This window comes from Haemaphysalis longicornis, unplaced genomic scaffold (genome assembly GCF_048455015.1).
Source record: "Haemaphysalis longicornis isolate Haplotype H1 unplaced genomic scaffold, Haemaphysalis longicornis Haplotype H1 scaffold_7, whole genome shotgun sequence".
NCBI classification, from domain to species: Eukaryota; Metazoa; Arthropoda; class Arachnida; order Ixodida; family Ixodidae; genus Haemaphysalis; species Haemaphysalis longicornis.
The window spans coordinates 168,467,302-168,492,079 of record NW_027526422.1 but is presented as its reverse complement, the minus strand read 5'-3'; the positions used below and the strand labels follow the sequence as shown (position 1 = coordinate 168,492,079).

Below are 24,778 nucleotides of genomic sequence, written 5' to 3'. Positions count from 1 at the left end.
GACAACATCGACAAGAACATGATGGACGAGTTTCGGTGCCTCGAGAACTATCACCTACCCACTGTAACACAACAGTGCCTTTGCCATTGGTGTGGACCCGGACGCGGAATTCCCTCTTGCGCTACTAAACACCAGATCACTCAACATCCCCGCACGGGGCACCTTGAGTAATCTTGGTGACGGTACTGGCGATACCTCGGACCCCGAGCCCCCCAACATAAGCTGTGACCTACCGTGGTGATGTGTTTTTAAGGTGAAGGGTAGAAACCTCTAACGGTGGCCGTCGGAGCCTTGGTCAAGCTCCGGCCGATGGGCTCCCTGCCTGTCTACCAGACAGGGAGCTCCGGGACCTCTTTGACTACCAGGGTAAGGTCAAAGGAGAAAGTACCCCCGTCTCCCTGCTTTTATACTATGCTATATGGCATTTTCTAAACTCCCCCCCAAACGTGATCGGCCCCCGAAAATGGGCCGCACCGAAGTGAATTTCCCACCGCTACCTACCATAGAATTCTCCAGACCTGACAATTTTCCCCGGTTTTTGATCATGGAATCTGCAGAAAAATCTGAACCTCTTACATCGAAGTCAGTCTTCCTCATTGCTAAGTTTCTTGAAAACATTCTCGGCAAGAACTACAAAGCAAAAAAGCTAACCAGTGGTGAAATCCTTGTGGAAATACAGAATCAACAACAGTCTAAAATTCTCCTCGAACAGAGCATGATCGGTGACTTGCAAATTAAGGTAACTCCTCACCGCAGTCTAAACACATGCCAAGGTGTAATTTCTCAATTTGACCTAAAGGACGAAAAAGACTCCGACTTGCTGGAGGGCCTGCGTGAGCAAGGCGTTACTGCAGTCAGATGAATCACCATCCGTAGAGACAACCAGGAAATAAAAACAAAGCATGTAATTCTCACTTTCGACCGTTGCAACCTCCCTCAATATGTAAATGCCGGCTTCATCCGTTGTGAAGTCCGTCCCTATGTTCCCAATCCGCGTCGGTGCTACAAGTGCCAGTGCTATGGGCACGGCACTTTACAGTGTCAGGGGAAACTGACGTGTGCCAAATGTTCTGATCACGACCACCCTACAGACAATTGTAAAGCCAGTAGCATGAAATGCCCAAATTGTGAAGGACCCCATGCAGCGTACTTGCGTACCTGTGAAAGGTTCAAACTCGAGAAACGCATCATTAATTTGAAGGTAACCGAAAACATCTCGTACCCGGAAGCACGCAAAAGGTTTGCCTGCTTTGCTTCTCCAAGGTACGCCGACGCAGCTCGCCGGGGGGCAGAGCGGCGTCTGGTCTCGGTGGCGACCCAGTTCAGTGAGTCTGATCTGGTCCCACCCCAGCCCCCCACTGAGTTGTCTCCGACAGCCCAACCCGTCACCACACCGCTTGTTCAGTCACCAGCCGCTGTGGTGGCAACTGAGTCAGTTGGGGGCGCTGCTGCATCCGCCATTTCTTCTCGACCTGTCCAAAGCTCAAGTGAGGGTACGGATATGGAGGTGGAGATGGGGGATCGCGCAGCAGCTCCCGCTCCTGCCGCACCGCCTGTGGCACTTCTGGCAGTGCCGATGCCATCGGTGGCGGCGGTTGCAGAAAAGAGCACCCACAAGGGTGCCACGTCCAAGGAGCCCAATCCGTTGGGCACTCCGAGGACGTCGGACGAAGACATGGACGTTGGACCCTATCTGTCTGCAGTGCAGCGGAAGGAATGGGTACCATCATCCAAACCATCCGATAAGCTCAAAAAACCAAGAGTCACAGCCCCGAAAGACAATACGTGAACACTCATTCTCACACATTTCCAGTCGCTTTTGCAAATAATGGGAAGGGAAAGTATTATACAATGGAAGTGTAGAGGCCCCATCAAAAATCTTGACGATATATATCAGATACTGCACACCAAGCAGCCAAGTATAATGTGCCTGCAGGAAACTCATCTGAGCAGCAAAAAGACAAACTTCCTGAATAATTATATGGTATTTAGAAAAGACAGAGATGGATGCACACACTCCTCGGGAGGTGTGGCTATTGTTGCCCGAAAATGCATTGCATGTAATACCATCTCCTTAAACACTGTCCTTGAAGCTGTTGCGATCCGTTCAATAATATTTAATAGATTAATAACAGTGTGCTCCCTTTACATACCGCCTGACTTCCAGCTCTTGAGCTCGGATTTCGAAGGGCTGGTAGATCAGTTGCCTGAACCTTACCTCTTGATAGGCGACATGAATGCACATAATTCTCTTTGGGGCTCTACCCGCACCGATGCCCGGGGTCGCCTCATTGAGAAATTCTTAACATCGTCGGGAGCATGCCTTTTCAACAAGAAACAGCCAACATATTATAATATAGGACACAACACCTACTCACACCTTGACCTGACTATAGGATCGGCAGTACTTCTTCCGTCTCTTGAATGGGACGTGGACACGAATCCATACGGTAGTGACCACTTCCCGACTTCATTAACATACATTGACAAAGGCCCCACCTGTTCACCTTCCCATAATAGGTTCAATGAAGCAAAAGCAAACTGGAATACATTTACAGAAATCTCCAAACTACACTACACATCTATAAAACGCCTACACGTACATGAAGCCGTCCAACTCCTCACGGCACACATCCTCGACGCCACCGGAAAGTCTATTCCCCACGCCTCTGGTGCACCGCGCAACCAGAGGAGGCCGTGGTGGAATGAGGACTGCAGGCGGGCGCGAGAGGCCCAGAACAAGGCGTGGGGTATCCTGCGCCGGTACCCCACGTCGGGAAACCTTTTATTGTTCAAAAGGGCTAAGGCGATGGGAAAACGTGTGCGCCGTGAGGCAGAACGAGAGAGTTGGCGCTCATTCGTAACATCCATAAACTCTTACACTGACTCTCGCAAAATCTGGACACGAATACGCAAACTAAAAGGACAACAGACACACAGCCTGCCCCTGGTTAGTACAACAGGGGACACACTGGAAGACCAGGCTAACACACTCGCACAACACTACCAACACGTGTCCAGTTCAGCACACTACACTAGCACTTTCATGAAACACAAACAATTGGCTGAAAAGAAGTCTTTACTTGATAATGATAAGTCAACCTCCTCTTATAACTCGGAGTTTTCACTTCATGAGCTGAGGGCCGCTCTGAGCACCTGTAAACCCTCAGCTCCAGGCCCAGACAACATCACATATACAATGATACAGCACCTACACTCAGACACTCTTCTAACACTCCTTCACCTATATAACAAGATTTGGCTTTCGGGGCACATTCCAAACTCTTGGAGGGAGGCTATAGTTGTAGCTTTCCTGAAAAAGGGGAAGGATCCTTCCTTTCCCGCTAGCTATCGACCCATTGCCCTGACGAGCTGCCTTTGCAAGCTTTTCGAGAAGATGATTAACCGAAGGCTTGTGTACTTCCTGGAGTACAATGGACTTCTCGAGAGCTGCCAGGCAGGTTTCAGGGCAGGGCGATCTACACATGATCAACTCGTTGCCTTAGAATCCTACATCAAAGATGCATTTATTCATAAACAGTATTGTATGACAGTATTTTTCGATATTGAAAAAGCGTATGATACTGCATGGCGCTATGGAATTCTTAGCGACCTTAAGTCTTTTGGTTTGTCAGGCAACATGTTAAATATTCTTGCAAGCTACATGTCGGAGAGAACTTTTCGTGTGAGAGTGGGCAATAGATATTCCCGAGTTCACGTCCAGGAAACCGGTGTGCCTCAAGGGGGCGTTTTGAGCTGCACGCTGTTTATTATAAAAATGAACACTCTGGGAAAAGGATTGCCACCAACCATTTCTTACTCGCTATATGTAGACGACGTTCAAATCTCCTTCAAATCATGTAATCTGTCCGTTTGCGAGAGGCAAGTCCAGCTTGGTGTCAACAAACTCGCTGACTGGGCAGACAGGAATGGATTTAGGCTTAATCCAGAGAAGTGTACCTGTGTTGTATTTTCAAGGAGGCGCGGAATCCATGCTGATCCTAATATTAAGCTTAAAGGTGTCTCAATCCCTCTCAAAAAGGAACACAAATTTTTAGGCGTGATGCTAGATGAAAAACTGACATTTATTCCTCATATAAAACACCTGAAACAGAAGAGCCTCAAAACCATGAATATTCTGAAGGTCCTTTCGCATTGCTCCTACGGAGCGGACAAAGAAATACTCCTCCGCATATTTACCAGCCTTATTGGCTCACGGTTGGACTACGGGAGTGTCGTCTATGGGTCCGAATGTAAAACGACTCTGAAAATGTTGGATCCAGTGCTGCACTTGGGTCTCCGTCTTGCATGTGGAGCGTTCCGGACGAGTCCCATTGAAAGCCTGTATGCAGAGTGTGATAGGTGGAGCCTTGAACACCAGCGTTCGTATACTTCATTGCTGTATGCTATTAAGACGACTTCTGTAAAAAACCACCCATGTAGTTTTATCATAACCAACACCTCATCCGATCCGTTGTTCGCAGCACGGCCATCGATACCCACTCCTTTCTCTATCCGAGTGAGAGCCCTCGCTGAGGAACTAGGGATTTCATTTGAGGAGAGCATGAAGTGTTCTATTGCTGACCTCATTTCGCCTTGGGAGAGGTCAGCAATTTCGTGTGATATTTCTTTTAAACATATCAACAAACGAAATGCGCCTAGAGAACTTATACTACAGCACTTTCTTCAGTTACAACACAAATACCCCCACACCACTTTCTACACTGATGCTTCGAAGTCTTCTTCAGCCGTCGCATGCGCTGCACACGGCCCAAACTTTACCAGTACGAAGATGTTACACAGAAATAGCAGCATTTTTACGGCCGAAGCATATGGTATCTTATTAGCAGTACAACACATTACACAAATTAGAACAGAACACTCCATTATCTTTACAGACTCTCTAAATGTGGTAACAGCCTTACATTGCTTCAGACCTACAAAAAACATTGTCCTCCAGCATCTAATTAAAGCTTTAACCTTTGCTCATCACTCGAAACTGAAAATAATTGTTTGCTGGGTTCCAGGTCACAGTGGCATTCTGGGGAACGAAATTGCTGACCAGCGTGCCGCTGTAGCTGCTCTCCGCAGTAGCATAGATGTACCATGTGTTCCCTACCTCGACCTGAAGCCACTGGTATGGACAGCCTTGCGCAAATCTTGGCAGGAAACATGGGACACACAAACCGAGAACAAACTTTACACTATAAAGCCACACTTAGGTAGATACATAACAGACAAACAAGACAGACACAAGGAAGTAGCCTTAGCCAGGCTACGGATAGGCCACACTTATGTAACACATTCACACTTGCTCACTGGGTCTCTGAGACCCGTGTGCAGCAGGGTGTGGAGAGGGCCTATCCGTAGTTCACATACTAATCACATGCAAGGCACTCCACACCACACGACGCAAACACTTTCCAGAAATCTACAGACAACAAATCCCACTCCACCCATCGCACTTCTTAGGCGATGAACCAATGTTTACTGTCAAACGTGTTTTTAATTATCTATTAGAAGTTTAATTTCTGAATCTCATATCGTATCATGCGTAATCACAACCTGGCCCTCTACACCAGCCATCCTCATTGTCTTTATTTGTTTTTACTTCTGGTGCTATTCACTTTTAGTATGACTTTAATCTGTGGTAGCTAACCATTTTTTTTTGGCGCTGTTTGCCCCAGTTGGCCTTGCGCCATTAAAATGCAACCATCAGATCACTCAACATAACGGCAACACAATGGAACCACATGGAACCCCCATGATGCTTTGCATCCTCATCAGGGTTCCCCACAAGAAGATGGTGTAATTTTTTATACAGCGGCAGATATTTGTGTTATACCGGTGTGTAAAGCAATTGCACACCCATCTTGGCGCTCACCTGTTCTTGGCGTAAGGATACAGTGAGCGCAGGAGCAACGACCCCCGAGTGCTCAGCACTCCATTTTTGGCACCAAAGTTTAGTTTGTTTCATTTCTGTTTTTCTGGCTGTTGTACTCGAAATGGTTCTTTGCTCCTTCTTTGATTCTCTGTTTCGAGCGTAGCCTTGATATTGTTTTGGTTATGCGAAAAAGAGCATGTTCAACCCCTGGTTGTGGCAACAACTCCTGCCAAGGCGTTCCAGTTGATCGCTTCCCATCAAGCCATGATCAAAGGAAAATTTGGTTGGATGGGCTCTCGGCCTTTTGATCGAACTGCGTCGCCTAGTGTCCTCAGAGCACTTTACCATTTACCGTGTTACTGGAAACAGGAGTTTCCGTTTGCCGCTGAAAACAAAAGGGCATGTTTTAGCACTCCGTTTGCGGTTTCTGTATATCAGTTTACCGGCTGCTGTAAGGGAAGTAGTGACATCTCGAGAATTGGTCTCTCTGGTCTCTGACGCTGGTTTGATTCCAGGCCGCGGCGGCCGCTTTTCTGATGGAGGTGAAACGCAAAAACGTTCGTATGTATGAGATTTCGGTGCACGCTAAAGATCCCCAGGTGGTCAAAATTCATCCAGAGCCCTCCACTACGGCCCGCTTCATCACCTGCGTTGCATCGGCGTGTTAAACCCTACAATCAAGCAACCAATGAAGTCAAGTGGTCTCAAAGCAAATGACAAAGAAGTTTGTTGCCAAGAACTGTTTTCTTATGCTTGAAATAGGTTGAATCTTAGACGTTTTAAATTAGGCTTTTCACAATACAATAATTTTCTTTTTAAAATAGTCGTAGACATCTCCCGTAGATCTTCTAAAAAAGAAAAATTGATGTTGATGCCACCATCTAGTGGGGACAGTTAGCACCAAATAATGCGTTGATGAGAATTACGCCTCCTTAAAAAAAAATTAAAACATTTCAGCATGAAATGAGTAAAATATGCTGTAACAGTTACGCAGTAACCTACATTACCTCACCCAGATTTCAAGGTGTAAGAGAGCTTTGCGAGATCATCAATGCATCTGAAACATGTGAGGCGGATGAGACTTAGCACGAGCAGGGGCAGAGATTTCGCTCGCCCACCGGGAAATCTTGGCATTTGGCGTATTCTTGAGCATCATTTAAAAAAAATAACATAATAAAAAACAAACTTAACGTCACTTTTATCAACTGCAACAAGCGTAAAGCGCCAAGTGCAGTGCATTTGCTGTAATCAAGACGTGAGGGTACATTTCGCCAGCTCTGGGAGCTATGTTGTGCGGTAAAACCTTTGTCGTTAAGTTACCATTCACAGTAACTCGCACATGCATAGTTGACTTGCACAATCACGGTATACACAGTACCTCTGGCTCCTCAAAAATCGGGAAGCTAGCCCCCTTCTCCCCTACCTCCTCTCTCTCTAAAAAACAACAACATCCCATGCAGGACCCACTTGCTGAAGTAACCATGGTATTGATTGATTGATTGTAGGGTTTAACGCGCCGACGCAACGCAGGCGATGAGGCGCGCCGTAGTGGAGGGCTCCGGATTAATTTTGGCCACCTGGGGATCTTTATCGTGCGCCGAAATCTCGTACACACGGGCGTTTTTGCTTTTCGCCTCCATCAGAAAAGCGGCCGCCGCGGCCGGGAATCGAACCCGCGACCTCGTGCTCAGCAGCGCAACGCCTTAGCCACTGAGCCACCGCGGCGGGTGAAGTAACCATGGTAATGAAAACACCTCAAACAAATGTGGGCTGGAGTGTCGCCGTCAGGAATCACGTACATAGAGGTGAATTTTGGCAGGCAACCATAACATGTGCACTTCGCCTCTGAGTACATCATCACAAGTCATCAAATAGTCCTGTCTTGTCTGAACAATAGCTTTCGATAGCATGCCTACTATTTCATGGACTTACCTCTACAAGAACTAGAGAGGGGATTTCTGACACAAACAAAACCACTTTGAATACCATCTTAGGGCCCCTTTAAGGCAACAAAAGGAGGTATATTGTCACGAAGCCAAAGACGATGCAGCTGTCTTCAAGGGGAAGAAGTTTATTGGAGCGAACTTGTGCTCCCCTAACAACTAAAAGAATACACAGGCGGTGAAGCAGCAGTCAACAAAGTGACGTGCGCTAACGAGCGTCGGCGATAGTAATACCGCGGCGCCTGCTCTGCAGGCTTTTTATCTTTCGGCGCGCGTGGTTCTCGAACCGTCGATTCACATTCAGAACATTGTAGATCAAGAAAGATTACTCTACGCTAGTGACGTTAGGGCGAAACAGTCTCCTTATCTGAATGAGATAGCCCGGTCCGGCATAAAAATAAAGAATACAACACGCGCTTCACTTGGGACACAGATAACAGAGCCAGGCGCGGCCAGGCATTAAAAACAAGCAATAAATAAACAAACCCGTACATGGTTCCCGGCATTACCCCCCCTCTAAGAGTGCATTGACCCAATGCTAAAGCAAAATGACAGGCCAAAGAAACAGCAGCAACAAAACAACATACAAAAGAAGTCAATCATCTTGCAAACTGCGGTTTGAGGCGAACCACGTGGACGACTTCAGGCCGCGTGCGTTGTCGTGATGTGCTGGAATCACCATCGGGGATCACTTTGTAGGTTAGTTGGCCAACACGTCGTAGAATCTGGTAGGGTCCGAAATACCATCGCAGAAGCTTCTCACTGAGTCCACGTCGGATGGGAGTTCAAACCCACACACGATCCCCTGGGTGGTACTCGGCGTCTCGGCGTCGGAGGTTGTAGCGGACGGCATCTACCATCTGCTGGTCTGTTATATGAACTTGAGTGAGCTGGTGGGCCTCCTCCGCACGTTGAAGGTATTCTTGGATGTCGGCGTTGAGGTCGTCGTCTTCTACGTGCAGAAGCATTGCATCAAGCATTGTGGTCGGCCGTCTTCCATAAACAAGCTCGAACAGTGTCATCTGCGTAGTTTCCTGGATCGCTGTGTTGTACGCAAACGTGACATGCGGGAGGACCTCGTTCCAAGTCTTATGTTCAACGTGGATGGACATAGACACCGTATCTGCGATCATCTTGTTCAGACGTTCCGTTAGTCCATTTGTTTAGGGGTGGTACGCCGTCGTTCTTCAGTGATCTGTGTTGCTGTAGCGTAAGATCCCTTGCATCAGCTCCGCAATAAAGGCTGTTCCGCGGTCCGTGATTAGGACTTCAGGGGCGCCATGTCGCAGCACAAGTTGGTTTATGAAGAACTTCGTGACTTCTTGTGCTGTCTCCCTTGGAAGAGTGCCGGTCTCGGCGTAGCGCGTCATGTAGTCTGACGCTACGACAATGCACTTGTTCTCCAATCGTGACGTACGGAACGGCCCGAGAAGGTCCATTCCAATCTGCTAGAAGGGCCTCGATAAGACGGCGATTGTCTGCAGAAGTCCGGCAGGTGTTGGTGGCGTTTTTCGTCGCTGGCAGTCACGGCAGCTCTGGATGTGGTGGGTGACTGGATGTAAGGTGGGGCCAGTAGTACTTAGCCTTCATTTTTCCAACTGTGCGAGCTGTGCCGAGATGTCCGGAAGACGGGTCATCGTGGCACACTTCCAAAATTTCGTCGCGAAGATCAGCCGGGAACCATGTACGGGTTTGTTTGTTTATTGCTTGTTTTGAATGCCCGGCCATGCCCGGTTCTGTTATGTGTGTCCCAAGTGAAGCGTGTGTTCTATTCTTTACTTTTATGCCGCACGGCTATCTCATTCAAATAAGGAGACTGTTTCTCCCTAACGTCATTAGCGTAGAATAATCTTCCTTGATCTACAATGTTCTTAATGTGAATCGACGGTTCGAGAACCACGCGCGCCGAAAGATAAAAAGCCCGCAGAGCAAACACCGCGGTATTACTATCGCCGACGCTCGTTAGCGCACGTCACTTTGTTGACTGCTGCTTCGCCGCCTGTGTATTCTTTTAGTTGTTAGGGGAGTGAAGTTCGCTCCAATAAACTTCTTTCCCCTGAAGACAACTCATCGTTTTTGGCTTTGTGACATCTAATGGAGGTGCTGGGTATGCACCCTTTATGCTCCATACACCTCTGGAACCCGCCAGGCCAGTCCAACTAGAGTCAGCTGCCGACTGCAAGGTTTGCCGCCCGAGTTCGGCCTCCTGCCAGAAAGACCCAAAACAACGACTGCTGCAACCACCACCATGGTGCAAGAAACAATGTTGCCAATCGTGCTGCAGCAGCCCCGGGAACCGCCATCATTCCGAGGAGCCCCCGCTGAAGACCCGGAGGAATGGTTGGAGAAGCTGGAGCGCGTCTGCATCTTCAACAGGTGGAACGATGAAGAAACCTTCCGGCATGTTTTCTTTTACCTGGAGGATGCAGCTCGAACTTGGTTCGGGAACCACGAGAGTGCCTTGACCAACTGGACGCAATTTAAAAGCGAGTTCCTTAAGACCTTCACGACCATGGTGAGAAAAGAGCGAGCTGCGCTTTTGCTGGAAACGTAACACCCCAACGAAGGAGTCATAATCTTCGTTGAGGAAATGAGGTGACTATTTTGTCGCGCGGATCTGGAAATGACGGAAGAAAAGAAACTTAGGTTTTTGATGCAAGGAGTTCAGCAAGAACTTTTTGCTTGCCTTGTCCGCAACCCCCCTAAAACGGTTGCCGAATTCGTGTCTGAGGCGACCGCCATGGAGAAGACGGAAATTCGTACGAGGCAGTACGACCGTCCCATCAATGCGCTAGTTGCGGACACGATCGATGCCGGGGCTATTAGCTCTGACACACTACGTGAGACAATCCGCGCTGTCATCAGGGAAGAACTGCGAAAACTCTTCCCAACAACACCGCAACCCCAAGTCACCTGTATGAGTGACATGATCCGGGAAGAAATTCAACTCGCTTTGGGGGCTTCTACGCCATTCGAAGTACCACGTGAACCACAAGCTATGACCTACTCCGCGGCAATATTAACGAGGTGGGGGTATTAAAAAGCAAACTTGCGAACAAGTGATTAGAATCTGCGAAATGTCAGTATTAACCCTTTCAGTGTCAGGTTTTTATATTGCAGTATGGTAATGCTCTGTGAACAGGTGTGTTCTGAAAAGTACTGTATTTGCTTGCATAATTTGCACTCTCAATAATTTCTGCACTTTTAAGTTTTAGTCAGGTTTCCGTGAAAAATTTTTCACTAATATTTTTCATTCCTTGTGTCGGAGACAAACCGTCGGCAGGCATGCACAAGCAAGCACACTTTGGACGGCATCAGTGGCTTCGCGTGCAAGCACAGTGATACACGAGACTGCACGTGCATAGTCCTTTTGTTCTTTTCTTGTTTCTTTCTTCCTCCATTCTTTGCCCGGATGCGCAGTAAGCAAAGCACCAGGGTGAGTGTGCTTCAATTGCCCCGACAACACTCTTTCCTCTTCACCTCTCCTGTCACATGCACACCCCTTCTCTTATCCTTTTTGCGCAGGTAAAAGTGCTTGAGCATGTGTACCCCTTCACCTTCCCTTTCTCTTTTGCCGTGAGAAGTCACACACAACGCACAACTCACACATGGTGGCGCAACAGCGCTTCCGCGGTGTCACACCAACCTTGACATTTTTTGCTTGCCATACGTGCTTTGACAAAACCCTCCTTTTGTTGATTTTGGTTGCTCATGTTCCATCATCAGCCGGTTGCATTCTGCTTCAAGTAGCATTGGGCTGCAGTAACTGTACGGCAAAAATTCAAACCTGCTGTCATTGAGTTTGTGGAAAAAAACATGAACTGAGCCGCTGCAAAAACATTTCAGCGTCAGTGAGAGTCGTGCAGTATTGGAGGGAGCAGAAGAGTTCACTCCAAAATACAAAACCTGGAAGGAAAGCGTTTTAGTGACCAAAGCAAGGTCAGTTTCCTGCTGTGGAAAAAGAGCTCTTTAAATGTGTTGACTGGTGAGATTGTGCTGTCTCGCCATGTCATGTGAGATGCTGAAGACGGGGGCAAGGAAGACCTCGCAGGAGAAAGGAGTCCCCGCTGCAACACATTAGAGGCCACCAACTGTTTCTCAGGCAGAGATATACACTCTACCAGCAGTTGTCTCAGGACTACGAAGAACAGGTTGTTTTGTTTTACCACTTTCTTGTTGGGCTATGCAAAATTGGGAACTTTATCAGGTCGCACGTTTTCAATGCTGAGAAAATACTGCTGACCTTTGACAAGCTGCTCAACACCGCTGTGAGCGGGAAAGGCATCTCATCCATCTCCAGAGACCACTGGTTGCAAGAAACAACATTGCGCAAATGTGGCTTGATGGTGGCATCACTGTCACAATAGTACTAAAGCAGTGGAATTATGTTTCAGATATAAAAAAACGCGTGCAAGGGTTCAGCTCGAGTACAGTGAGTGGCTGGATAGTACGGTCACCTCTGCGATTGGCTTTCAGTGCCCACAAAGTGCCAGATGTACTGTGCAGGGATCACACTCTCTCCTGAACGGAACTCATAGCAGCCAGGAAAACAAAGGAAGGGTGAAAGAAAGTGTAAACAAAAAAGTGGCTGACGATTGCAATGCTCCCTAATGCGAAATTTGAGCGCAGTGCGAACGGCAGTCTTTTCATCAACAGCACGTGGCTTCTGCATCTCAGGAAGTGATTGCGTCATCAGTTTGCGCACAATGGCATGCCCTATGCTCTGGCGTTTTCTCATACCGTCACAGCCGGGCAGCATGTTTCGCCTTGCATTTGCATACTGCCCTCCCTGTCACACTTTTGCCACGCTTTCATCTTCCGCTTTCCTGCTCGCTCCATCTCGTCTATCTCCAGTTCCTTCTTCTTTCGCTCGGTTACAACGAGGCTGACGCCGAGCGACGCGAAACCACAGGAGCGAGTGCTTAAGTGCTGTGTACGAAAAAGGATGTCACGATTATAAGTTCCAGGTCACCCCCCCTTCACCACACCTCCTCTCTCTTCTCCTGCTGCCATAGGCAGGGAGCAGGCATCGGTAAAAGAGAGACATGAGATAGGTGAAGCAATATGTGAGACGCAAGGAAACTTAGTGTTGGCACTGTGCATGCGTCCTTTTCCTCTAGCCCGACCATGGGTGGATAAACCAGCAGAATAATTTTAGTACAGTCACTGAATTAGCTTTTTGTAAGTTTCAGCATTTTCCATTCAAGTTCACTCACGCATTCTTCTCCAGTACAGCCAACGAACAAATACACGATAGTAAATTGAAAAAAAATTTGGAGCCAGACTAACCAGATGTTTTGGCACACTACAGAGCATTGGCACAGAATGTAGGCGAAAAGTGTGATCAATTTTTTTTTCCCTTGACCGATGGTGGTGGTTTTCCTTAAAGGAGTACTGACACCAAATTTTGATGCCTAAAAATGATATAATTTGCTTCAGTAGTTTGTACAGATGCCTCACAGAAATTTTTGCAGCGATCCGAGGGCGCAATTACATCTAAAATCGATTTTGATTGTCCCGCCTGTGAGCTTCCACAAATCGGCAGCACTAGCGAAATCGCTTTCAGCGTGACGAAACATCGGCCTGCGTGTCTGGCCATTTCAGGGTGACGTCATATAGTCGTTTTCGGAACCGGAAACGATATCCTGCGCTGCTGTTGTCAGTGGTATTCGTTTGGGCAGGAGACATGGGCGTAGCTGTGTGAGCAATGCTTGTAAATGTTGCGTGTTCGACGTCTTTGCTCTTCAGTTCGTGGCCGGCGCATGGTGTTCCCTTGCACTGGTGCCGAAAACTGCGCGGTGCCGGCACCGCGCGGTGCACGATGGCGACGGGCACCGTGGCGACGCAGCGGTGCGCGTCGCCGAGCTCGCCCAAGTTGTGCTATGGCAAGCTCGCGGTATGCGAAGTACTGCTCGTGGAAGCCTGTCCGAGCAAATCGACGACGACGCCAATATGCATTATTTTCCACGCGACGACATGCAGCGCTAAACGTGGATTGAGTTCGTGCGCGACGGCGGCCGCAAGAACTGTCTCCCAAGCCAGCGGGCTCGGGGTTGCACGGGTAACCTTGGGTGTTGGGAACTTTAGGCTTAGTATCGTGGCGACTATTTGATCGCTGATATATGTACAACTGCGAATTACCATCCCTTACACAACTTTTCACCACACTATCATCCCCTTTTTCGCATATGGAGCTTTATTTTGGCAATAATTTCCGTCTCAGCGATCGGTGACCAAGACATCTGCCGCGGCCTGTTTTGATTCTAGCGCACAGGTGGCGCCATCTTTCGGCCGCTCGCCGCACCGTGGTGCCGGCAGTGCTGGGTCGGAGCGCTGAACCTCCGCTGCCGGTCAGCGTAGGCTTACCATCGCGGCAAATATCTGAAGGCCACTTTTAAATTCAGCGCTGATAATAACCCCTAGCACAATTTTTCAACACACTAACATCTACTTTCTCGCATGTGGAACTTCTTTTTTGCGATCAGATTGATTAGAAAAGTGGCGACAAGCTGTTGCTATGACAGTCTGCACCGGTTCGAGCCGCAGTGATATTAAAAAACGGGCGACGGCGAAGACATCGCCGGCCTAATCGCCTGGCCAAATAAAGTTGTTCTGTCTGTCGGGTGGCAGCGACTTATCCGAGTCTGATGATTCAGACGACATGTCGACTGCGCGGGCGAGTGCGGACCATGCGCAATCGTAGCAGACGATGCGGCGAACGCATGGAGGAAAGAAAAACGTCTCTGACGTCACGGGTGAGACCGTGGCGTAAGGCTGGCCCGCTTGCAGGCTGGCCTTCGAACGGCCATTTTCCCGCGCGGCGACCAAATTTAAAATTGGTTGCAATAAATGTGCTATAATTCTGTGTTGGTGGCTGACGGCTCTCGGTTTGATTTTCGTAATTACTGGGCCAATAGGTATTCTTTACAGCATAAAAAGTGAAAGGGAGAAATTTCGTGTCAGTACTCCTTTAAGAAGGAGTTTTGCGTCTCAGACACAATACATGCTTGCATCAAGTGTGTCGAGTCAAAGCTCACTTTTTGGGCTGCGGTACACAGCAAAGGTGTAAGGCAAGAAAAACCAGAGACGTGGCTTGGGGCAGTGCCACTGTGGGGGCAAATGTGCTGTGAAGTTTGATGCAAACAGTGGCTTGTGTCACTTTCTGATGGCGCGTGCCCTTACTCTTCCTCTATCCCTATCTCTGCAACCTTACACTTGGAATGAACGAGCGGTTAGGTGCTCTAACTGCGGAAGCTGTTGCTGCCACAAATCAATTCGGCCAGTGCCCGAAGCATGGTTGGTGATGCTGCCATCATCAGCATAGAGAACCTCATGTGCACTGGCTTGACCTTGAGCGCACCAGGCACTTGCTTGAAGGTCAGAGCATGGCCACTCAATGAAAGGGAGGTCTGGTTTGCCAGTTCACATGCTAGGAATGGGATGGCACATGGTAGCAGAGTTTCCAGTCGCAGCTGCAACTTTCTACGGGGGTGCCACACACTGGTGACGGCTTCCACACTGGAGTGCCTTCAAAGTAGCAGCTATCATCATCTATGAAAGCGACTTAACTTATGTAATAACTCATGGATATGAAATCTAATATTGCTACAATTGACCAGAAGGATGACTGTGCAATGTGTAAAGAATAATTTGATGGTATGCAGTCAGTAAATAGTAGACAAGGTTTAGAGACGTGTCCAATGACGGCGCCACTTCTGCAGCCGTTCAGCGGCCACACGGCATTTGTGAAAACGTCTCTACAGCCTGTCGCAATGCGAATTTGGTTTAAAAATTGCACTAAGGTAGTGCTCTAAAATGACGCTGTATTGCTGCTAGCATTAATTACGCTGAATTAATCAAAGCTACAGTCAAGCACAGTTTGAAAATGCCCGTGTTTCAACCTTAGAACAAAGTATATTCAGCTGCCTAGAGGCACAAGCTGTCTCGCTATACAACTAATACAGCTCAGAAAATCTAAAATTATGGTTCAACACTTGCATTTGCAAAGATTGTTCCTAATGGTATGACATTTATGACATAGCTGGGTGGAAAACCAAAAACTCTGTCTGATTTTCTTTCAAGTGGTGACTAGAGGATTGCATGGTTCGAGGTTCTTACATGGTTCTTTGCGCAAATTAGAAACATGAAACATGAAAAAATGAGGACCAGGACGCGCTCAACTTCAAAAGGTACCCACAAAGCAGTTGTCATGACAAAGAAGTCGACGGTTGCTATCCCATTTACTCAGATACACGGTTACACACCCCCACTTTTTTATCAAACATCGCCAGTCACAACCACCAGATGCAAGGTGCCGGTCAAAGGTAACATCCACTTGTGGACTGTGTGGGTACCTGTATTCTTCGCGAAGGTGGGCTTAGCTAACCGTGTGCACTAGCTGTCTGACTGTGCAAACGAATAATATGCACATTTGCGGACAAAGCTCTAGAATTCCCCTATCCAGCACTGAGGACAATTTTTCAGGCTTCTTTTTGTAATGCCCTGTTTGCATACCTTGCAGGCTGTTAGCTTACATGGTGTGTAAGCATAAGGACCCGTACCCTGACCTTGAAATATGTGAAGTATTCCTGAGAAAGTTACTGAGGTCACTGCTTTTACAGTCAAATCCTGCTAGAGTTGAAACTGACTATATCGAACCCACTTACGTCGAATTATCCTGTATATCAAACTATTTCTTGTCATGGTGTTTTTGCAGTGAGAATATATAGCGAAAGTTACACCTATATGGAACAAAAATACCAGCGACTCCCAATATATGGAATGCCACATTATACAAAAGTGCCCCCCAATTTAGCTTTCCCTTGCAGTGAAGGAGAAATTCTACCGGCACACCTCTAAGAAAGGTTTAGCCCAGCCATTCACGGGCAGTAGGCGTCTCTTTCACCCTTTACCCTCGCTCTTTCTATCGTGATTGCGCCGCCGCTCCGTGTAGGACGAGCCTTCGACACCCCCCATGCAAAAAACGATCCTGGCCTGCCCGCCATGCTTTCTCACTTTGTGGCCTTTCTTCTGAAGTATAGCTGTGGTGGCTAGCGCTAGTGTCACTAATTAAAGACTTATTTGACGACTCTCGCTAGCAGGAATCGGCCAAATTTCCCTTTCACCGTGAAGCTGGCAATCGTAAATCAAGTTGAACACACTGACAAACCGGACATTCCTGGGGTGCACGAGATTCCGAAGAGCACCCTCAGCACGATCACCAGGGAGCTTAGATTAATAACATTTTTGAAATATGTTCTGGGCAGATGTTACTGAAGAAGCTGCCCGAAGTTGCTTCAAATCTGCTGCTTGTACGTGCCAGTGATGACTTCGAAAATCTTTAGGAGTGCAACGAAGCCACCACTGGTGTTGCCAAAGTGTGGAGCAAGCTGTCGGAATTTCAGGACAAGGCTGGAGAATTTATGTGTGTGGGTGATGGTGACACGAAGACGGTAAGGTTTGTAAGACTACACTGCCGACATCGTGCCAAGTGCAAGTGAAAGCGGGTGCAGCGAGGAAAGCAACAACGATCCTTTGCTCACAACCTTCAAGATGATTACTGCACCCGCCCTAGTGCAGCGCTTCTTCACAAATGTCAAAGGGTGCGGCCTCAGCTGCTCTGACTCTTCACACAATGTGGAGAAGTGTGTACTGTCACGGGCAGCGAGGTTGTTCAAGCAGAAGATACAGGTCTATTTCATGCGAAAGTGTTTTTATAAATGCTATGTGCTTTTATCACATACAATTCCTTAGCATGCTTATATCGAATTATCCCCTATATCAAACTGGTAGGTGTTTATTTGCGAATTCGATATAACCTGGTTTGACTGTACTATGAAACTGACGGTATGTTAGAAGAATTTTTTTGAAGCGGAAATTCGTTGTGCAGAAATCTGCCTCAACACACCACAAGAGGGTAAGAAGAATACCGACGTATATTATCCACATCACTGACTGCATAATGCAATCTTTAGAAAAAGGAGTGACACGCAATTATGTCTGTTCATTCAGATAACAAACTTACCTGTGGTTATCAAACTGTTTTTTTACCTGCACGTAGAGAGCGCGTTACCAGGGGAAGAAATGCAGTCACAAATTGTGCTGCTGTGCAACAAGGCACATCTACCGAGCCGATAACTTGCAGATAGCTGCTACGCTGCGGGAAGCCCTCCTCTTTTTTGATGCAGGAGCAGCCCCTGCTACCCTATCTTATGACTGGGCGTGGTGGGATCTGACGTTAGAAGGCAAGCGCACTTGCCTTTTTCAGGAGCGCTTGCTCACAATAAAGACAGGATCACACATGTTCAAGACGAAAGAAGAAAGCATTATTTTTGCCTTTACCTTTCAGGAATGTTAGGAGGAAACCCAATTACAGCTGCTCACAGCATGTATACCACGGCACAGTGCTGTTAATGCACATTCACATGATTTCAGCTGGATACAGATTGGCTCATCAGAGCGGTTCATCAGAGTTCTTGTAAAAATAAAACCTCTGATGCGCTAAAGGTCACCCAGCAAATCCTTGTGAATATGTTGAAGTGAAGAAATGATGTGGTCAGGTCAGGGCAGTACATCTCCAGTATGCCACATGTTGCCAAGTCACGATGATTATGATGGTGATTAGTGGCTCTCCCTTTGAATCAGGACGTCGGTTGTCTGCAACTGACTGGCCTGTTTTACTCCCTTTACTTGCCCTGCTCTTTGCTGACCTAAAAGATTGGGCTCCCCCCATCTCTCCTTCGCCCCCGTTTTAAACTCCCATCACTCCCTCCCCCCTTTTTTCCTCTCCCCACTGCTCTCATTTCTCATCCGTTTGATTACGCCCCTGCATACCCATCTGTTCTATATTTTTCTTTCACCACCATTCCAAGAGGAAAAAAATGCAGCACTGTGTCTACGTTAGAAGCAGTGGCGATTCTGCGATGCCCACGAATCACCGCATAATTTTAGACGTTGCGATGTGGTAAACTACAGTCATTTGTCCACACAAGAACGTAGTCAGTGCCCACTGAAGCAGCCCTGCTGTTCTTTCACTGATTATCAGCGCCACTGCTGATGCTGTGGTGGAGAAAGAAACTAACGCCGTCACCGGTGGAGAGGGAAACTTGGCAAGCCAGACCTCTTTTTCACTGAGTGGCCGTGGTCAGAGGGACTGTAGCAGGCATTTGTTGGGTTTGTACCTGGAGTAATAAGTTGTGCTTAAAAATTCAGAAACTTGCGGTATGAAGCCACGCGATGTCTTCCTCTGCAGCATCATTAACAGTGCTTTAAGGACATTTCAAAGAGGATAGCAGTTAAAACGGTAACAAAGTTAGCCTTTGGCAATGAGCTTCGCCTAGAAGTAAAAAGCTGTCACTTGGTTCTAGCAGTGGTTTCCGTCTCGAGTAGATTATGACACGTGCTGTGGGCGGTGCTCGACCGTGTATGTCACAGGGGCGGGGGGCAATTGTTTGCACCATTTCTGGCAGTTTCAATGCGTTTGGAGCAGGTTGCAGCTTGCCACTGCAGCTGATTTAAAGTCCGCTTTTAGTAGCGACATGGATGATAACTTTTACCCGCACTATGTACTTTTCTATGCATGTGAAGCTTTGTTTATTTTGGGAGATGAGTTCCATTTTGGCGGATGAGCAGTAAACTTGCCTGGGTAGCTTAACCGCTGCAGTTAGCGCCCTGTTGTCGATGCTTGTTGTACCACATGCTGTACTGGGGATGTGCACAGTCATGTCAGTTCACCTGCTTTAGGCATACCACGTTTTTGCGAGCAGGAAAGGCTTCATATGAACTGCAGGTTAATGAATGAATTCAGTGGGTTGATGGAGTTCGTGATAAGTGGGCTCACTCGTACAGTCAAAAACTTTATGACGGTAAACATGGGAGCACGTGCCAATCCGTGCGCGCAGTGCTCTGGGGAGGGTCGGGGGCACTCTCACAGTTTGTACATTTAGTGGACCCACTCCCTGGAAGCGCTTGATTGTACGGTTGCCTGCGGGGTAGTTACATCACAGTGCCTGTAAATAAGAAGGCGTGGGTATGAATAGCTTTAATCACCCAGCCAAGCAAGGAAAAACAAACATTTGGTAACATTCACTTTCTTCTGATACTCGACAAAAAGTGCCCGATATGTATGTGCCTTCCCTGCAGTCATTTTGAGATATGACTTAACTGCTGCAGCAGGCAACCACACCATCAAGCACTTTCAGGTAGTGTACCCACTAAGTGTACACAGTATATGTGCATTCCAGCCTGACCAATACAGCAGTCAGCATGTACTGGGCACCACAAGCTCCCGTTTTAACGGTTATAAAGCTTTCGACTACGTAGTGCTTACAAAGTTTCTGAACCAATGTGTCAGTGTACCGACCAGTCGTACCGTCTGTTCACCCTGTGTTCTTTCTCTTGGTCCAGGCTGGTGGGGCAGCAGCAGCCGAGTGCGGCGGTGGCAGCAGTGGGTCGGCTGCTGGTGCTGCACATGCGAGGGGAGCTGCAGTCGGGCGTCCCCTATGTCTGCCCCTTCGCACTCAGGTGGGTGGAACTCTTGCGTGCAAGCCAACTTTCTTTTTTGTTTAAGATACGTCACATTTAGTGGGCTACTTTCCTCCCTAGTCTTTTTATGAGAGCCACAAATTCAAAGACTGTCATTCTTAAGGGGGAAGAAGAGGGCCTTACATGAACACCTTTAGTACAACAGTTAGGATCCGAAAATTAAGGGACGTGACATGTGTAGTTTTTGTTCTGATTGTAGATATGAATTTTGTTTTGGTGTGAAACGGGTATTTTAGATTTTGTTCAATTTTTTAGATGTGAATCTGTTCAATTTTTTAGATGCACTTTTACGACAACCTTTGTGAAAAAACTGCCTGAGAGATGCAGTAGAGTATGGTACCAATTAACTGTGTATAAGCCAAGAATTACAATAAGAATAACATCATCTATATTGGAGCAGAAGTTACAACCGTTCAACGTTTACACTTGAAAGATGACCAGTTTTCCTGGTTTCCACAGGGAATCCTAAAACTGAAACATCATTGCATGTGAATGAAACAAATTGCAGTGTAGCATCCAGATCACAGTCATCGGTAGAAACGCACTTTGAAAAGCATGTTCATTAGTGTGCAGTTGAACCTTTTAATGATGCCGTTCGTTGTCAGTTGATAGGCTGTAGTCAATTTATGTTCAATAGGGCAGGAATGAAAGATATTGGCAGCGACTTTAGGCAAAAAATTCTGGCCCTGGTCTGTTAAGACCTGGCAAGGTAGATGCCCCATGAACTAGAATAATATTGTCCACGTAGGTGTTCCGTGACGACGAAGAGGATGCGGCTCGCCCGAGTGATCATGGCCGCTTGTAAATAGATTGCATCGCTCTGCGGCAACATCTTGTAAATACATCACTTCATCGTCGCCCATGGTTCGCCTCATCATTGTCCTGCCGCCACGTAACATTTTGGTGGATGGTGCGGGGTTCAGTCCCATCCCGGCCCCGAGCTTCACCCCGTCTCGGCTCATGAAGCAGTCTCATCCTGGCTCCTGGAAAGCGTCGGCCCGCCCCAGCCCCGGTGAGCCACGGACGCGACATTCCCCAGCACCGTGTCCCCTGCCCATGCCCCGCCGAGACCAGACGAACTGACCAGCCACGACCAGACGTATAGCCGACGACGTCCCCCCGCCCAGATCTCCGGCGCTTCTCCGAAAGCTTTGGACGCTGCCTCGTGGGGTCGGCGGTGGTCCCAGCTGTTCCGGGGCAGTGCTCATCGCGACTATCACCATCATCAGTGGCGGCAAGGACATCATTGTACATGTTCTCATCGCTTTGCTCATCCGCTTCGCCACCCTGTCTTTACCCTAGCCTCGACCGGGACGGTCGTCCTCCGCCGGGGGGATGATGTCACGGAACACCTACGTGGACACAGAACATAATGCTGGAAACCTGCGACATCAGTAGTGCAGCTGGTGGGAACAGCCTGTGTAATGCCCATTATGTTGCTTACTCCGTGAAAGTGGCCATCCACTTGTTGCCCGAAAGGTCTCAGGAGGTCAAGACATATGCAGGAAACCAGTGTGTAGGGAGTAGGAAGAGGTTGAAGGAGACTGGCAGTTAGCCTGGTAGGCACTTTTCATCATTGGTACTGGTCATAAGCACCTTTTGTTGATTCTCGATCGTGGGAAAGGGCATGTGCGCGGTTACTTGGAAGAAGAGAAGAAAGAAGCGCGGTGTTTGGCTCGCGCTCATGCTTGATCGTAACAAGAAATAAAAGTTCAAGGTGTTCCGAATGGTGGTGCGGCATCAGGTCTTCTCGAGTAATTATTGCTTGTGCCGTCTAACCCGGGAGGATGACCGCATGTGACGAAGAAGACCACCGATGTCTCCTCTGGCTTTAGGTTTGCAGAACCCGCTCGTTTGACTGTTTTTGCTGATCAGCCCCGCCCTCAGCCGGAGGTCGGCATGGCTGGCCCAGACCGTCCAATGACGACCGACAGTAAGTGTCAAACGTATTAGCTGCGCCGGCAGCAACGCATATTTCGCGTAGCTACTGCAAGACTGCTCCAGGCAGTGAATGAGCTTCTGGGAGCCCCGTCTCCATCTCCGCACGACTTGCAAGTGACCATTGATCTGCTGGAGAGCAAAGATACCACAATGTATGAGATAGACCAGAAAATTATCGATATTCTTGACCATGAGGAAGTTGAGCGTGATACTTCGAGGCCTTGGCGTACCGAGGAGGTATATGCCGCGCCCTCAACCGACTCCGCAATGCCTTGCAGGTTTCAAAGGTGTCCGGCATGAGAGGCACTACCAACGCCACTCCTAGCAGGCGAAATTTCCTTCGACCACTGACCATTATGTCCAGCGGTGTTCCAATGGCAACCCGTAGAGGCGACCCCTCTCACGTCCACCTACATACACCAACCTTGCAAGTTGTCCCACCAACGCTGCAAATTAGCATGGTTAAAGGTGCATCGTCTGAACTGCAGAGGCTTGGGAACCATTTCCAGGGGATGTGCCATGACCACACGGTCTTGTCCGACATGCTGCGGCCAGAGGCTTCGACACTAATGCCCATCACGCGAGGAAAACCTAGCGAGAACCCATTCTGCCATTGTCCGTACATCGTGATGTCGGAAATCTCTACTTCTAACAGGAGGCGAAGAGCTAGTCCGCAAAAGAACTCCTCCAGGACGGCAGTGCAAAAACCGGTTCAGTCCAACGCGACGTGCGACGAGCGGAAGCTATTTTTGCCCCTGCGAGAACAGGAGAATACGATACAGACCGATACCCTGAGCATTTCGTCCACTTGCGCTCCTGAAGTGTCCGTCAAGGAACAAGCCATCGTAAGAGCCGAAGCTTCATCTTTCCTAAATGAGGATATATCTTCGAGCGTACGGTTGAACGATAAGCCTGGTGAACATGATAACGCGCCTGTCGCCATCAAAGAAGGTTCAGCGACAGTAACCCGAACAGACGACAGAAAACGTGAAGTCAAAGATGTGAAACAAAAGGTCGACCGTCAACCATACGTGCTCGAATACATCTTTGTTCCCGACTTCATGAAGGATGAATCCTTACTGGACCTTCCTGGAAGCCAGCTAGCCGAGTTCGTAGTAGTCCAAGAGGGTGCACCTAAGCGCCGATATGAGTTCTTTGGTGTCGCTGAGGGTGGAAACTCTGAATCACACTTGATGACTCTTTCTTGTCACAGCGAGCAGCCACTGAGGCCTGGTCTGAGAGCAGCCGAGCCATATGCTGACTTGATTCCCATCGCTAAAACGCAAGCACGAGACAGGCACAAGACCAATCACAATCCACCTACCTACTCGATGCATGACAGCTGCAGGTACAATGAACGTTTGAGACTTTCACGACAACAGCTTCAGCAAAATATCTACTTGTCTGAACGACTGGTTACGTTGCAGCGGGCTTGGAGCCCAGTTTGGATGTCGGCTGCTGCACCTTGGTGGCGTTTGGCTGTAGTGAAAGCTGCGAGACGGTGGATGCAGCGGTGGAGACAAAAAAGGACGTTAGCGGCAGCTTCACCAGGATTGACATTATGGACCAGAAAACAAATTGTTAGGATGGTGGATTGATTGATCGGCGTCCGTACAGCGTTTCTACTTGCGGCCGGATACGAACGTTGCGGGCGTGGGAGTGTGTTGAATTTTGGGTATATTACCATTGTCATCATCATCAAGTAGACCGTGCGAGTAAAGTTATCCGCGTAACGGGCAGCCATGGCTTCGGTCTCGCTTCTCGCTTCAGTCGTTCTTCCGTTAACAATTTCTGTGCAGAAATAATTACCTGAGAAGACCCGACGCCGTGCTACCGTTCGGAACACCTTGAACTTTTATTTCTTGTTACAATCAAGCATGAGCGCGAGCCAAACACCGTGCTTCTTTCTTCTCTTCTTCCAAGTGACCGTGCACGCGTCCTTTCCCGCGATCAAGAATCAACATCCTCTCGCGGCCACGGTTGATTTCATTAGACAGAGCCGCTAAATAGCGCGTCGGATTCGCTGTCCACCAGGTAGGAGAATTTCGTGGTAGTGCTGCACGCCATCTCTTCCTGGAAATGACTGGACCACGCAGCTGCTCTTCCAGCTCAGTAGGGCCACGTTGTCATCCTGAACCACGATTAGGTCTCCTACGTGAAGTTTTGGCGGGAACGTTGACGTGCCTTGAGGCGCTGATCGAAGCAGCAGCAGATATTCTTTCTTCCACCTGCTCCATAGTCGACGTACCGCTTCCTCTCTGTGCTTAGCACGTCGGAGCACATCGGGTGCAGCGGACGTTGGCATGTTGCACTCTGTCTCCCGTTTGACGACTGGGTGCTCAGGGAGGAAATAAACTGTGTCCCCGGGGACCGTGGGTTGCAACACTCACTCTGCATGATCTTCCTGTCAGTACTCGCCGAATGGCGTCGTCGTACTCTCCCGGAAGCTTCGGGTGATGTTCACAGT

At 48.4% G+C, this 24,778-nt stretch overlaps 1 protein-coding gene across 2 annotated transcripts in view; it reads left to right on the top strand.

Annotated features, from left to right (window-relative positions):
- Nucleotides 1–24,778, top strand: part of LOC144147216 (focadhesin) — a 263,925-nt gene that overhangs the window by 17,138 nt on the left and 222,009 nt on the right. For both annotated transcript variants that reach the window (XM_077679299.1, XM_077679298.1), the window contains exon 4: nucleotides 20,233–20,349. In XM_077679299.1, coding sequence (XP_077535425.1) covers nucleotides 20,233–20,349 — 117 coding nt within the window. The remainder of the gene's footprint in view (nucleotides 1–20,232; nucleotides 20,350–24,778) is intronic.